A 16,559-nucleotide genomic window follows, 5' to 3' on the forward strand; every position below is an offset into this window, starting at 1 on the left:
TTTTCTTCATAAACTGCTATTTGACTGATGTAAAGCTATGATAAATATTTACCACAGGTACTATCCCACTAAACCAAATAAGGAGAAAAACATGATAATATCATATTTAACATACTTCTCCCTTGCTCCTCCAGGTTACATCGTGTTCAGCGGTCCCAGACGAGCCAATGGTGTACAGGGCCTGAGGTTCATTATCCAATCAGAGAAGGCACCTCACTACCTGGAGAGCCGTGTGGAGGCGTTCCTGTGCACCATGGAGAAGGCAGTGGAGGAGATGAGTGAGGAGGCCTTCCAGAAGCACATCCAGGCCTTAGCCATCCGCAGACTGGACAAGCCCAAGAAACTGTCCGCCGAGTGTGCCAAGTACTGGGGAGAGATCATCTCACAGCAGTACAACTTTGACAGAGGTGGGGGCTGACAAGAAGTTATGCATGGGTTTGAAAATTGTGGACAAATTTAGAAGGAGCAATTAACAATTGAATATGCAACATTTAGAGGACTTTTTAAAGCCATATTGTGTTTTCATGGTTTTCAGAATGATGAAAAATTTGTCATTTTGCAGTAGTGATTAACAATTTAAATAATATTGTCATTTGTAACCTGTTGTAATTGTTTTTATTACAGATAACATTGAAGTGGCCTACCTGAAGACACTGACGAAAGAGCACATTATGAACTTTTACAGAGTAAGTTCAGCATCTGTGAGGTGTATGGGTTCATATGGGTACAAGATATTATTAGTTTAATAAATAATTCATATTTAAAAGGAGGAATCAGAGTGTCTCTTTTCAGGAAAACATGATACATGGTTAAGTCTGTTACAATGTAGTTACCGGTAGTTGTTTTTATTTTTTTAGGCCAGCAACTATACAAATCATTAGATCTGTAAAATACTTTTTTAAAATGTAAAACTACTTAAAATGTAATCTACTTTCTGTAGATTTTGTCCGCTCTGCTCCCAAACTACAATATATTGACTTGTGTTGTGCCCAGAGCCTTCTTTCCCCTCTGTCTCTCTCCATCTTTCTTTGTCTCCACTCTTGTTTCCTCCCTCTATCCTCATCCATCTCCCCTCACTTTTTTCTTCTTTCCCATTTTCTTACTTTTGCTTTTCTTCACCTTCTCTCTGCCCACCTCTTTTCTCATTCCCCCTTGTGCTGTATGTCACTTTCTCCTTTCTCTCCATCTAACTTCCTCCCCCCCTCCATCTATGCCCCCTATCTCTCTCTCTCCTCGTTTCTCTCTCCCTCTTTCTTCCCCTTCTCTCTTTTATGCCTACCCTAGTGTTTTCTCTGTTCTTTCTTTCCCCATCTTCCTGACACAGACAGCAGCACAGAGCAGTTTTTTAATGGCCTCCAGTCTGCTCCACAACGAATATAGGCCAACACTTACTCGCACATAAACGAAACACTTTCTGAGCCACAGGGAAGAAACAGCCCCAGACAAAATACATCTCATGGATCGATAACACAAGGACACTGCAGAGGAGATGAGAGTGTCGTTTTTATATTTTTGGACTTGTTAATACTGACCCTACCTTACAATGAAAATATAACTGCTACAAATAGGACTGCAACTATGAATTAGAAAATGGTAATCATATAATTTTACTGTCTTTAATTTTAGCTGTTATTATTATTATTATTATTATTATCAAATATTATCCAGCAATTTCCAGGTATCATCTCAACATTCTATAGGACAATATTATTTAATACAGATGTGGGGCAGGCAGTTAAATAGAATATTGCTAAAGTGAAGACTGGTGCCGTAATAGTGAGTTCTTGCGTCTAGTCAGGTTCAGCGTTTTGTGAATTTACCTTTTGGAAATTTCATGGCAGCGTAAAATGTAATCAATAAGGAAAATTGTCTCTTGTCCCTATCTGAGAGTTTGACATCATCACATTCTGCAATATAAAAATCACCAATACAGACTGTAAGATTCATGCCCAAAGACGTTATATAAAAAAATTAGTTCATTATTTTAAAAAAAGAATAAACTATTTCTGATTTTGATTTTTTTTTTTTTAATTACACTTTATTTGTAATCATTCTCCAAATCTAGAAGGCTTCAGTTCAGCTTTTATTTGGTAAAAATCTGAATGATTCACTAGTGGACTCATCAAAACTAGACTGCTGAAATCCTCCATATTGGCATCCCTAGTCACAAAATATAACACATGCTATTATATATAAAACGGATTGATTTACATACTAATTTCTGAAATGTTTCAAAGATTTCTTGCATTATCCTTGTTGTGTAATCTGAGTTTTGTTTGTCTGCAGGACAGACTGAGAGTAGAGGCTCCAAAAAGACACAAGGTTTCAGTGCACGTCTTGTCCAGAGAGATGGACACATGTCAGTAACACTAATACAATACTCCATAGGGCTAACAATACTTTAAGTGATGACCCTTGTGTTATTTTTAATGCCCAGGTCCAATCGTGGGTGAATTCCCTTCACAAAATGATGTCAACCTGTCTCCTGCCCCTTCTCTGCCTCAGGTAAGACTCAGTATTCACTCAAATACAAGATACAGAACAAAACTAGAAGTAGATCTGAGGCACTCTGATAAGTCAAACTTAAAATCTTTATTCAGATCTTTACTACACTATGTTCCAGTGTTGCATGCACATCAAAATCAGATTTTTGTCTGACTATTATTTGGACCTTTTTGGACCATTTAAAGTGTTTAAAAAAAAGTATAATTCTTTTCCCAGTTTGGCCATTTTTAGGTTTAACATTTTACTTCTTGGTTGGAAATCATGACATGGGACCAAATTCCTCTAATGTTCACAGAAATTACTAAGAAATAAAAACACCTTTATTTTGTTGTTATAAAGTTTAACGTATCAGAATAATTTTTGTTTTTAGAAGTCTCTAAAATAGAAGTCTCTACTTCCTGTAAATTTTTTTTTCTTTCTGTTTTTCAACTTTTCTTCATAAATTGCATCTTGTTTGGTGTAAATATTTGGTGTTTATATTTACACAAGGTATTTTCTCACCTAAATAAATCAAAATTAGAGAATCATCCAAACCAGTCATACGCACTTTAAATGACATGTAAACTGCAAAATCTGATGTGAGTAATCAATATGAGTAAATAAATATGCAGTTATAAGATTATTTAAATGTCCCCATGCGAATGTAGCCACTGATTGTTTACCCCTGAGGCACTTACTTTTTTGTTCTTTAACTTTAATTTTTCAGAATTAAAGCTAAAGAATAAATTGAACCTTTAGAAAATTGTTCAACAGTAATTGTATTATTTGTTGTCTTAAAGCTGGGTTATCTGACTTTATGGTTATAAATGAGTAAATTTAGTTTTGTATGAGCAGCTCTTGAGGTCAAAACAAGTCCACTGCGTGCTCTCTGCATCTTATTGGAAAGCCTTTTACTGTCAGATTATCAGGACGCGAGCATTACAATGCTGTTTGTTGTTAGCTTTTCTGTCACGGCCAAACTCCGCACTGGTCTCAGAGCTTATAAACTAATCAAGGGAAATAATTACAGTGCACACAGAATTGTTAAGACAGTAAAAATTAGGTACAGTGCCTTTTAATCTTATAGAAGGCTTGAAAAAGTTTAACTGTGTAACTTTTTGTTCTCATTCTCAGCCCATTCTGGTGCAAGACATGACTGAATTCAAGAGGAGCCTGCCTTTGTTCCCTTTGGCAAAACCTCACATCAACTTCATGGCAGCCAAACTGTGAGGTGCACCTGAATCCACAATATACCGGGACAGTACAGGGACACTAGGGGGGCACCCACAGCACCCTTTGTTCCCCTCTCTTACCCCTTAACGACACCCCTTTAAATCTGACCGAACCTGCATTAGATTGTGCATGTAAGGCAGGCTCCTATAGGACTCAATGGGGGTACAAAAACCTATGTATTTCAAATCACAGAGCTAGTTTGTGCTAACGGTAGCTAGCCACTCCACTTCACAATAGAGTAACTAGCAAACAGGGCAAAACAACTTGTCCCTTCATGAGTACATAGCGTTAAAATCCAATCACTCAAATATTGCTGCTTTTTGAATTAGTTTTTTAAATAGAAAAAAATGTCAATTAATGAAGACAGATGGAGAATTGTAATGGACATTTGAATGGCAAAAAGTACCCAATATTTTTTTCAAGCGTATGCATTTGTGAAGGACATTGCCTTATATTTATGGTTTTAAAGTTAAAGCTAGCAGGATGTATGTTGAATTCTATGAGCTGGTAAAATGTTGGGATACTTTGAGGAGCAATTTTAAAATAATTTTCCAAATATTAATTAAAGAAGGGGTATTATGCTGAATCTTTTTTTTAAGCTTTTTACTGTGTTATGTCATTCCCTCATCAAATACATGCCTGAAGAGGTTTTAAATGTCATCCATGCATGTTTGAGTAATTTAGCAATCTGTTCTGGGCCCTATTTGAACCCTTCTTAGAGTTGGCTGTAAGATTGTGTGCAATGCTGGGCCTACGTCATCCGCACCACTCCATAATGTACAAAACCACGACACAAAACTGTACACAACTATTTAACAAACCATGTGCAGTAGTTTCTTTTTTGAGAAGTGTGCTGATTGTTTTGAGATATCGCTCTAAAGGGGAGTGACTTGCACAGAGAGCAAAGGGAAGCGAGAGTTATTAAACGCGTTATATTTTTTTCAAAACAATAAAAGGTAACATGGCGATCTAAACATATATATACTGTCTGTCAGCAGTTAATACCCCATACAACTCTAATACCCCGTCTTTAAATGTTTCTTTTTAAAATTTTCAGTTGCATTTTTAGACTAGCTACCGACATCTCAGGGTACTCCCATTGCTGTGTTTATTCATTTAATTTCATTAGCTGCTGGAAATAAACATCATCTACCTTTTGTAACAGCTGTTTTTTTGGGTTTTTTTTTTTTTTTCAAATTTTAGAACAATAAATCCCGGGAAGATTGTCAATACTTTAATTGTCTGTATTTGACTGAAGTTTTTTCCTGTAAGCTGTAATGTACATGGAGGGGCTAACAGTATAAGCTATGCTAAATATGATGCATACCAGCACTATTTGGTTGTTTTTGCTTAGTATTATGACATTTATTGGTTAAAAAACATTAATTTCCATACAAAAATAGACCTGAAAACCTCCCAAAAGCTTGTGTTGGCCCTTTTCCTTGTTTACATCTTAACGTGATTGTATCTTACTGATAATTAACTAAAAAATAATAATAATAAAACGAGAGTAAATGTATCTTTCAGAATCAGCATAGTGATATAGTTCAACAAATTAAGTTATATTAGATTTCATAGTTTTTAGATGCCCTACCTCACCTTACCAGCCACTTTGTACTATGACTGGAATGGCAGGTGAAGTGTCTTGCTTAAGGACACAACAGCTATGTAGTCAGGTGAATTTGAACAGTCTGTTGCTCCTCTACTGCCTTTTATTACCCCATTAGACACAAAAACAAAAAAAACTGCAAAACTTAAACACATGCGCAGCTATACAATTATTAGTGGATTTGAATGAAACATGTTGAAAATGTAAGATATTCTGCAAATTGGAAACTTAACTAGTCATTTGAGACAATCCTGGTCCAACTATATGAATAAAAATGAAACCTCCACACTGCAACAGCTGGACTGGAGAAATGGACTGGAAAATTAAGACCAATTCATCCTACGTGAATGTACGCGGATCTCAAAGCAATAAACTACTAGAACAGCAAAGGGAAGAGAGACTGTTGTACAAGACTGATTAAGTTCTCATTCAGGGCTGCATTGACTCGTCTGATAATGACGAGTTAATTATCGAAAAAAACAACCAATTTTAATCAATTATCTTGAACTATTTAACTTGTTAGTATTTCTCAATTTCTACAAAAATGTCTACGGGAGGGAATGTTATTTGTAGACTAAATGCCGTTTTTGTTTTGTTTTTTCTCATTTTGGATGCATTTATTCCCTTAAAAAAAAATAGAAAAAACATGTACCTTACTGTGAGCGGGCTTGTATCTCCACAAACCTGACTCTTCCGTAGCCCGCAGGAGGGTCCTCTGGCGCTTTCTTCCACAGAAATGTTGTTCCTTTGGCTATAATCTTCCACAGTATGGCATATAACACTTCTATCTCCATGGAGAATGTTCCAAAGTATGGTTTTAATTTTCAGTTTCCATGTAGTCATGCAGGTGATGTGCCACTTCCAGGAAGTTGCATACTGAACCTTTAAGACTTGTCATAAAAATATTGAGTTGATGCTGTTAAAATGAGCTTATCTCAGGTGCTACCAAACATCTGTATTATTTTAAACAGCCACATCTGTTTTTATGTCAATTTTTATACATTTTTTTTCCCTGTTTTTTGTCAGTCAAGCTGTGTTTTATTTCTTATTCAAAATTCAAAATCCACCTATGTAAGCTTCTCCAAGTTTCCCATCATTTTACCAAACCCATGTTGTTATCTATGTCAATGTATTTTTTGTCTTTTGTCTCTCCTTTTTGGTCGATAACCCAAAGAAAAACCAGCAAAGATGTTAAAATTGTAGCTAAAAAACGTATAACATAATACAAATTGTCCTGCAGTGTTGAGAATAGACAATAGCAACATTCACATATCAGGCTACACAGGCCATGCACTGTTAACCGTGTGATGTAGGAGAAAAACATTGGACTTATAGAATTTTTGGTGTTTTTGTTTTAATTTTGAATTTCCTGGATGTAAACTCGCCGTGTGATTGGTTGAGATGAGGTGTGGGAGGGGTCAAAATGAGTGCTGGCGTTTTTAAAGTTTGTTTTTAAATTGTTTGTGTGTTTCTAATTAATAAACTGAATGGAAGATTATCCCAAGTGTTTGTTTTCTTACTTTATTCATCATATTTGGTGATTTACGGTTGTCAAATTTGGCTTAAATCTATGCAGCGCTTTACTGTCTTCATTGGTTACCTAAAGAAAGTAAGATTTTGATTTTAAATTTCATAAACATGACTTGTCTGTGTCCCTGATTATAAGGTGGACATGTTCAAATCAGTTGGGATTGTAATACCTTTTTTTTTTTTTTAACTGTAAAAGTGCAGACTACATAGTTCCTTTTAAATGTTTTATATCTAGAAAACTCTCACCAGTTAATACACACACAGAAATAAAAAAATATGTGTCTTGCCCAAAAATTAGGACACTCGTAATGCATAAAGTAAGTGAGGAATAACTTTGAACCACTGCCGCCTGTTTTCTATTCCATGTATCAAAACAAAAAACTCACTTTAACATTTGGAAAAATACATTTATTCACATGAGCTTTGATAAACACAGCGTTGCCATGACACCTGTCCTGTTCGGGTCAGTCTCTGGTTCAGGGCTGTGGACTGAGGCACCTTTTACTTTTACACACCTACATTTGAGTATAGTGTTTATTATGAAGTCCTTATTGACCTTTGGGGTGACATTAAAAGCATTCCAATAGTTATATTTAGGACTTTACACCAACGTAATCCAAATACAGGCCAATGCTGGTAGTTTTTCAGTTTGTGTGTGTATATATATAGTAGAATACATCATGGTTAAGGCTTATTCATACATCTGTAGTAGCGAGACATAGAATTATAACAATTAACCAAAGTTGTGGCTAGTTAAAGGTGTACTCACTGTTCTAATGGGGAAAAGTACATCTACATCCTACTTGTCTCGTCCTCGTCTCCATGGGGATTGTTAAATTTAATGTCATACTGTGGAACACTCCAGGCAAAGCAATAACATCTCTATGAAGACAAACACAACCCCCATCAGAAAAGTTGCATTGTACACCTTGAACATAATGGTATAACTTGAATGCAGAATCCATTTTTCAGTACAAATGTTAACGGTGAACTGCAAATGTGGCTTGTTAAATCCCTTATTAGCAAAGTAATAGTTGAAAAGGTGATTTCAGAAAAGGAAAGAGGGCATCATTTGTCAACGCCTGAATATATGAAATGAATATGTTGCGTTTATGGACACTAGTGTATAGATGGAAGGCAGAGGTCACATTCAGCTTACGGGCTATTATGGTTAATATCTCTGCACATAATACTGGACCTATCCACATGATTATATGATTATTCACCAACATGGAAAAGATTGTCGTTTTAAGACCCAAGGGTACACAAGTTTGGAGCCTCTGCCCTCCATTTGTTATATCGTCATGAAATCTACAACAAAAACTCAACCTATCAAGTATTTTCATGAAACGAACCAGGTCAAATATAGTTGAATTTCCATTTTTAAAGATATAATAATCAGATTGTCACGTATTTGTGCCTTGGTATATACGGTAGAATATAGTAGTAGTAGCACAATCTTTATTCAGAGGCAAGAAGACAGGAGTGTTATGTAGCGTGGTGATGAAAATAATTTTCTTAAAAGTGCATATGACAGGTTAGACTACTCACTTCGGTAAAACATGGTTAACATAATTTTATTTAATATTTTACTAAAACGCTTGTCCTATTTTTTCATAGTTTATAATTTTACTTCCTGGTTGGACACAGGCAGCAGATATGACATTATGTAGAGGGAATTCCATAATGTTAGAAAGAGCCAATACTTTATAAATTGCACAGTAGTTATGATTAGATTAATAAAAATACATCTTTATTTTGTTAAATTCATGTTTAAACTGCTAAAAAAAATTCCTTCTTTTGGTGTTGACAGATGGGGGTATTCTGTTTTTGTACTTAGCACCACTTCCTGTGTTTTTGTACTTTTCTTCCCAACTTTTTTCTACAAACAGCCACTAAACTGATGTAAAACTATGATAAATATTTACCACAGGCACCAAACGAAGACAGAAATAGAAAAAGATGAAAACCTGTCATACGCACTTAAAGCTGCAGAAGTGTTAAGCAAACCGTAAGCTTACTTTTACAAAACAAAGCAATTTATGTTCTTAAAACAATCAGCAATAGTCAATAATGCAATATTCCATAACGCAGTTTATTCTTATAATTAATTCCAACATGTTTCCTCATTTGATATACAGAGTCTCCTTCAAGAAATGGCAAAAAGGAGTGAACATTTGAAACTTGCAAAATAAATCATCATATAAAACAATTATTTATTATAAAATGACACATGCCCCACCTTTTCTTCCTTAAAATAATTTGAAACTTAACTCAACACTTTTTTTGCAGTCCGAATTTTGCAAAAGTGTTGAGAAATTAAAAACACAAAACAGTAGCAGAGATCCATTATGGAGCAGAGGTGTCACTCCACATACAGCTCTCGTTCGTCTGACTGGCAGTCTGTGGTACATCCAGGTTTTTTAGGGGTCAGATGAAAAGTGTCCAGCCTAAACTTCCTCTTGCTCGGGGAAGTTGAGGATCTTGCGGTGGGCTTGTCTCAGATACTGCTGCTGTTTGAAATAAACTTTAAACGCTCCTTTAATGGCCACGAACGCAATTCCTCCCTGTGAAAAAAGAAATGTGGGATTAAATAAGAGACTGGGTGAGCGATAGGTTTGAAATTTTACTATTTAGAGAGTCTCATTATGCTTTAAGGAAACACAGTAGAGCTGCAACTTATTTTTCATTTAGTCGACAAGTCAAACGATTACTTTTGGCCCAATACAAAATTTACAATAATCAAACTACGACAAAACATTTTTTAACAGTGATTAATTGTTGCAGCTCCAGTGTACTTCTATGTAATGTAACTTTTATTGCTTTGCCTGGAATGTTCCACAGTGTGGCACAAGAGTCACCGATCTTCATGGAGACAAGTAAGTGACACCACCAGGCCAAGTTACAAGTCAGATCTGTAAAGAGGTGAACCTATTCAGTATGAGGATGCATTTTAGGTATTTTTGAGCATTAATAAACTTTAACTGAATGAATGCGAGATAAATATATTTTGTGCCATACTGTGGAACATTTCAGGCAAAGCAATGACATCTTTATGAAGACGAGCAGGTAGCGTTCGCCTACTAGAAAAGTTGCATAATGAGCCCTCAAGCCCCCCATTGAGAGTATAGAGCTGGTCCAGTGTTCCGTGATCGGGACGAAAATCAAACTGGTACAGAGCCTTGAAAAACTCTTTATTGTACAATCAAATAAATCTATTGAGAGAGTGGGTGTAGGTGTGCTCGTTGTACGCACCAGGATGGTTCTCTGCAGGTTGGAGTTGACACTACTGAACATGAGTTTTCCGACGATGGTGGCGATGGTGGGGAAAACCAGCGCTCCACACAGGATCCTGGTGGCAGAGACGTGATCGGCCAAAGGAGAAGCCTCAGCAGGGATCCTGGGGACGGGACAACCAATACCTGCAGACAAGAGAGAGAGACGATAATTGTAATTATAATAATTATAATACTATAAATAATTTTAATTTAATTTAAGTTATTTTTGAAAAATACTGGTATTGTTGTTTGTTCAATAACATTCAAATTGTACTCTAAAGGCTGATGACTTGAAAATTATGATGTTCAAATTATGATTATGATATAAATTATGATTATGATTGACAATTTGGCAAAATCTGAGAAAAATATAATTTGTATAAGAATTTGGAACACAGTATATGTGGAAATTTTGATTCGGTTTGACCAGATGCACTTGACAATGTTCAAGGTAGCTTACTAGTAGCTACACTGACACTCTGTCTAAGTGAATGTGCATCAGTCCTGGACACATTCCGCCCGTCCATGTGAGTGGATCTCTCCTTCACTGTGTTTATCCTAGTATGCTTATTAGTTGTATTAAAACAAAATGCCAGAGGCTGATCATTTACGACTTTTATCATATACATGTTTTCTATACTGTCATTTGTTTATTTAGGTCTAAAAATAAACATATGAAGTTTTATAAGCATTTCTGTCTCCTCTAACTCGCTGGGTCTCAAGCAGCTGCTATATTTGATACAGTTATTGGACGTACAGGGGACATGAGGGGGATGTATTGTAGTTTTCATTTCCCGGGATTGTTTCCTGCTTTTCAAAAATGCATCTAATGATTATGGCTGATCTATGTTAGTGTGTGTGTTTATCGGGGGGAGAGAAGGAAAACATCATTGCATTTTTAGACTACATGTTAGACTAGCATGTTGCTGGCTTTTTAGATTAGACGATGGACACAGGAACAAGTGAGTAAAACAGGAGGCCTACAGCCAATTCTCCAGAGGAAATGTTGGCCTTATTTCACAATATTTTTGAGGGAGAGTCTGACGAGGAGGTGGACAGGAGGTAGGAAAAGGCGGACTGTGAACTGAACCTGACCTCCACCAGGGAGCAGCTCCACCAGAGCGCACCACTCTTTTGGATACAGGTAATTCAGCTTTGTGCTTCTTATCTTAGAGGTTAGCCCTAAATTAGGCTACTCCTACTTCCTCATTTAGGATAAATATAATAGGCTATGATGCCTATAATAATATAAAGGTAGTTTGCCATGTTAGTTTGTCAGATGCAACAGAGCAAAGCTTCCAAAGGAGACAAATTTGCAGCAATAAGATATTATAGACTTAATATTTTGGCTGTAAAAACATATTTTTCATAGATTACATTACTATGATCTGCTCTACACAGAATACAATGTCACATTTATAACAAAATAAAGGTAAGGCTCTCAGTGAACCGAATAAAACCACCGTGAACTGCTGCAGATATTATTATTATTATTATTATTATATTGTAAAAACACATTGCATTTTCGTCTCATTGGTTCAGGAATTGATAGCAACAAAAAATCTTTAATAAAATATAATACTTGTATATAGTTATGTTTACTTTAGTCTATCTCTGAGTCCAATAGTGATGCTTTACACGTCAAGCTTTCACTTATATCATAAACTCTTTAAAGTTTGAAGCATTGGCCTATAGCCAATTATTAACACATCTTCTATAATAAATATTTATAGACTGATGTTATTTTAATGTTTTCATAATATTAAAATAAATAGCCACTCCAAATGTTTATCATCTGTCCGTGAAGATATTTTGTAGGGATATTGTTCACAAATCTTGGACAGGGATTTCAAAGTTCAATAGGCCTAATCTTGTCATTTTGTTGCTAAATTAAATTTCGTTGCTACATTAAATAATGCATTTACCTGGTCTAAGTAAACACTGCAGGCCTATTATTCCATAAGATTGCAAATAAAATGACTATCATTATCATCATTATCATTATCATAATTATTATCATCATCGTCGTCATTTTTTACAAATGGATAACAGTGGACATAAATTTGTGCTGACACACACAGAAGACAGAGACCTATTAGTTTGTGGATTTTAATGGAAGTTCATAGATCTGAACTTCCATTAAAATGGATTTCATGATTTTTCTAGCCAAATAGCACTTGCATTAACATTATTTATAAGGTATTTATTTGTTTTAAGTAGGTTATGAAATTAAAAAAAATCTGAAATCAGGATTCATAAAGCCATGCAATATTGACATTTACATATAGTGGTCATAATGCCCAGTGTGTGGCAGATGCAGGCAGGTGGAATGCAGCGGTCCTAGTGTTAAGCCCACAAATTCATTCAAATTATCACATTTTGTATTTTTCTATAGCCTTTAAGTGGAAAATGTCATCTGCTTCTTATGATCGTTAAATCCACCTGTCACTCACTCAGAGCCTTACAGGGGCCGATAAAGGAGAAGCTGTTAGGAAAAAATGTCTAAATTTGAGCTGCATTAAATGCAGAAATACAATATGACGATTTTTGCTCATCATATTGCCCTGGACTGAGCCATTAGCTTCAGTAAATTTGTGATTTATTTGAAAGTCAAATAAATAATCATTCTGAATGTCAAACACACAATCAGTGCATCAAACAAACACAAAGGATAAACAATAATGTAAGTGACCTGGGAATATACTGTTGAGGATCTGCAGCTTGTTGGAGTACTTCCTCCACAGACGGAGCACATAGTCTTCCCAGCGGATCATCTTTCCCAGGATCAGCATCACTGGGATTGTGGGAAGTCCGATCAGCAGGAACAGAGGGTCTGCTCTCTCCATCACATCCAGACCCTCTTTATGTCCCACCACCTGAAGAGCAGGAGTCAGGGAAGAAGACAGGGGACAAAGCAGGATGTAAGGTAATTTAACCAAATGATCAGGTTCAACTTCAGCAATTTTTATAAAACAATGTCTTCATTAAAGATACAGTATGCAATTTTCTTCACCTGCATGGATCCATGGATACGTTTTATGCCACACTGTGGAACATTATAGCCAAAGGAACAACATTCCCATAGAAACAAGCAGGAAAAGGCCCTCCTCCAAGCCAAATAAGAGTCAGGGTTGCTGAGATTTCAAGCCAGGTCAGTAAGGATGTTTTATCAGAGCAAGAATCACAACCAAAATAAAAATAAAAAACATGCTTTTATTTTAACCAACACTTTACATTTAATTAAGAAAACTTGTTAAAACATTTTCACAACATGATGCAGAAACACCTAAAACGAAATACAATGTTTTTTTGTAGTTTTTTTTATCCAAGTTGCTCATTTCCACAGAGGCAGAAAACCAATCGTCTGTGCCTTTCCAATTTTATAACACATACACTTCACTGGTTTCTATTTGGATGAATACTAGCAGCCATTTTGTTTGTCCCTTATTTTGAGTAGCTTGTACTGAAAACAGCTGTTTTTTTCACTGGTATTTCACAATTTATAACTGCATAAACACTTTAAATAGTGGTATGATGCAGTGATCAACTCAAATGGCACAGTCCCTTTACCTTACAGCCTGTTGATAATTATAACCATCAGATCCCTCTATTTTTTTATACAGAGGGATATTAGTCTGGTCCCCACTCGGTCCATTGCATCTCGAGTCTGACCAAATATAATTTATTTTTTCAGTGAAGAATCTGAAACAATGGAGCTCATATATATCATCTTGAATAAAATGACATTTCTCTCACTTTACATTAACAGAGTTTAGTGCTTCGCTTCAAAGGTTTCACTAAAACGGTGACCAGACTCTTTACTTCGTAACGTATTGAAATGTGTATTCTGGACCCCAGGCAAATGATTACACTTTATTATATTCTTTCAAATCAAAACTTGCTCATTATAGTGATTATTGGTTTAAAGGGCTTGTGTCTGATTTGAATTTATTCTTGCAAATACAAATGGCTCTTTACATTATGCAACATATAGTAAAAGCTGCTAAATAAGACTGTACAATATTATCTATTCATTTTAGATAGCATTTTTTCAAGTAATAACTAACAGAGGAGCTACTAACAGGGTCATTTTTTTTTTTTTCGTCCAATCAAACATATTGCTACTAAGAATCATGAGAATCCAACTTCCTGACACTATCCCAGACACTTGATTCTCTGTCATGGTGCATTTTCATGAGTGACGAAAAAAAGTAAGTAGTAGAGAGTAGAGAGATATTGAAGAACTATAAGGAAACAACCACAGGACACTACCCCAGACAGTTGTTTCTCTGTCCTTTTTGCTGATGTGATACTGCACCATGAGTGGGTGAAGCTAAAAGTTCAAACTAAAACGTGCTCCTGACTCATGGTTTGAAATCAGGCACTGGCCCTTTAACCTTCTGCACCTGTTGTTAACATTACAAAAAATTCAAACTTTTCGACACTAAGGAATAGACTTGATACTCAAAAGCTATTCAGGAAAGGTTTATTTTTGTCTAGTATTAATTAGTATCTGATTTTCGATACTTTTGACAACCCTAGTCACCCTAGAATCCACACTGCTGTTACCTGCATGACAGTGACTGCTCCGTAGGTGACCGCCGTCCAGTAAATAGACCCCACCATGATCCCGGCTGCGGCGAACGGTCCGGCCTTCGAGATGAGTCTGTCTGCCAGGTCCAGCACATACACCACAGGACCTGAAGGTGGCAGTGGAGGGCAGATCTATTTTAGTAGTTGTTTTTGTCTTTATATGCCAATCTTTGTCATTGTGGCATATTTAACATCCTTTTAAAGCATTACTCAATAAAAAAATAAAAAATGTTATGGTTAGTTTTACCTTCATTTTTGGATAATCTTTGAATTAATTAAATTTAATTAATCTATCAATTAATCATGTTAATTATGAAAGGCAGAAGGAAACCATGAAAGTAAAGGCCACTATAACAGCTTATGAAAAACTGCCATTTATGAGGCAAAAAAAACATGGTCCATCTTTAAAAACCACATAAGGCCCATCTCAATGAGCTTTTCCCATACTTCCAACGAAGCGTAGTCTGGGACCAATCAGAGAAGCACATAGTCTGTTTATGTCTAAACAAACAAGACTTGTATGAATTAAGTTTGTTAATTTCAAGATGTTTTAATGCATCTTAGTCTTTTGTTCAAAATTATTCTTTTACATTTTAGTCTAGTTTTAAATGACAAAAATGATCTACTACCTACTACCGGTACTTATCTTTAATTGAGTTTAAGAGATAACAAGCAAAAATATGACATGGACAAAAAGTTTAAGTTGATGGAAGTAACACTCATGAGCTCTTAAACGTCACATAACTTCACTTGTACAACATTTTTGTGCCAACATCAGTAATGCTCAGTGTTTAATGCAAATTTCAGATCGAGTCCATCAGTTTTTGACACAGAGCAAGACCAATTTATAAAAAACAGCTCTGCATCGTCCAGTCCTCTCCTCCTCCACACCTATCCTCTACTCCTCCCTCTCACCTCCTGATTATCTCCTCCTCCCCTTCTCCACCCCTACTTCTTTTCTCCTCCTCTACTCCACCTCCACCTCTCCTCCACTCCAGGGAAATCACGCCATATTTACTGAGGGCTCCTGGTTCTGGGATATTTATAGCTTCATGGGTAAGTGAGAGATGAAGTGAGAGGGAGGGGGGTAACAGCAGGAGGATTCAAGATGGAAATATCTCTAATATATAAATTGGTCAGATATATTTGAGCTGTTGCCATCTTGGGAGCCAAAACTCTTACCTCAACATAATGAAATTCACTCATAGCTAATTTTAATATAACCTTCAAGACATCATAAACCAACCATGATATTGATATATTGCTGCACAATAAATCACATTCTAATGGAATTTGCAATTTGCAATCATCAAATCGGCATCAGAATCGGCAAAATAATCAGTATTAAATATCAAGTCTAAGTATAAAAATTATGAATACTTTGTTCTATTGTTGTCACAATACTAAAATTTCAGAGTAACATCTTGTTGTACCTGTAATTTAGATTAATACAAACATGTTCTGAAACTCATGGTCTTCTTGTATTAGTTTATCATTTCATATTTCTTTTCTCAAATGGTAATGTCCCTGCAGTTGTTTGCATTTTTTTCTGATGAGTACTGTGGTTAGATTTGCAATATATGTTTAAAAAGTAGGATTGTGTTCAGAATGCTATGGAAGCCCGTTTCCGCCATGAAAAAAAAAAAAAAAGCCCCACAGAAAGTCGAAATTACGAGTTTAAAACTCGTAATTATGAGTTTAAAACTCGTAATTATGAGTTTAAAACTCGTAATTATGAGTTTAAAACTCGTAATTATGAGTTTAAAACTCGTAATTACGAGTTTAAAACTCGTAATTTCGACTTTTAAAACTACTAATTATGAGTTTAAAAC

At 35.7% G+C, this 16,559-nt stretch overlaps 2 protein-coding genes across 3 annotated transcripts in view; one reads left to right on the forward strand and one right to left on the reverse strand.

Moving 5' to 3' along the window:
* ide (insulin-degrading enzyme) overlaps window positions 1-4,297 on the forward strand; it is a 30,766-nt gene extending 26,469 nt beyond the window's left edge. For both annotated transcript variants that reach the window (XM_033979273.2, XM_033979275.2), the window contains exons 21-25: window positions 135-407; window positions 625-686; window positions 2,287-2,359; window positions 2,438-2,505; window positions 3,619-4,297. In XM_033979273.2, the coding sequence (XP_033835164.1) occupies window positions 135-407; window positions 625-686; window positions 2,287-2,359; window positions 2,438-2,505; window positions 3,619-3,714 (572 nt within the window). In that variant the 3' untranslated portion in view covers window positions 3,715-4,297. The remainder of the gene's footprint in view (window positions 1-134; window positions 408-624; window positions 687-2,286; window positions 2,360-2,437; window positions 2,506-3,618) is intronic.
* A 4,883-nt stretch (window positions 4,298-9,180) lies between these two features.
* The window catches only part of LOC117382966 (TATA-binding protein-associated factor 172-like), a 33,282-nt gene continuing 25,903 nt past the window's right edge, over window positions 9,181-16,559 (reverse strand). The window contains exons 21-24 of the mRNA XM_033980211.2: window positions 14,704-14,834; window positions 12,827-13,010; window positions 10,112-10,278; window positions 9,181-9,423 (exon numbers count right to left, since the gene is read on the reverse strand). Of these exons, the coding sequence (XP_033836102.1) occupies window positions 9,307-9,423; window positions 10,112-10,278; window positions 12,827-13,010; window positions 14,704-14,834 (599 nt within the window). The 3' untranslated portion in view covers window positions 9,181-9,306. The remainder of the gene's footprint in view (window positions 9,424-10,111; window positions 10,279-12,826; window positions 13,011-14,703; window positions 14,835-16,559) is intronic.

This window comes from Periophthalmus magnuspinnatus, chromosome 15 (assembly GCF_009829125.3).
Source record: "Periophthalmus magnuspinnatus isolate fPerMag1 chromosome 15, fPerMag1.2.pri, whole genome shotgun sequence".
Classification (NCBI taxonomy): domain Eukaryota; kingdom Metazoa; phylum Chordata; class Actinopteri; order Gobiiformes; family Gobiidae; genus Periophthalmus; species Periophthalmus magnuspinnatus.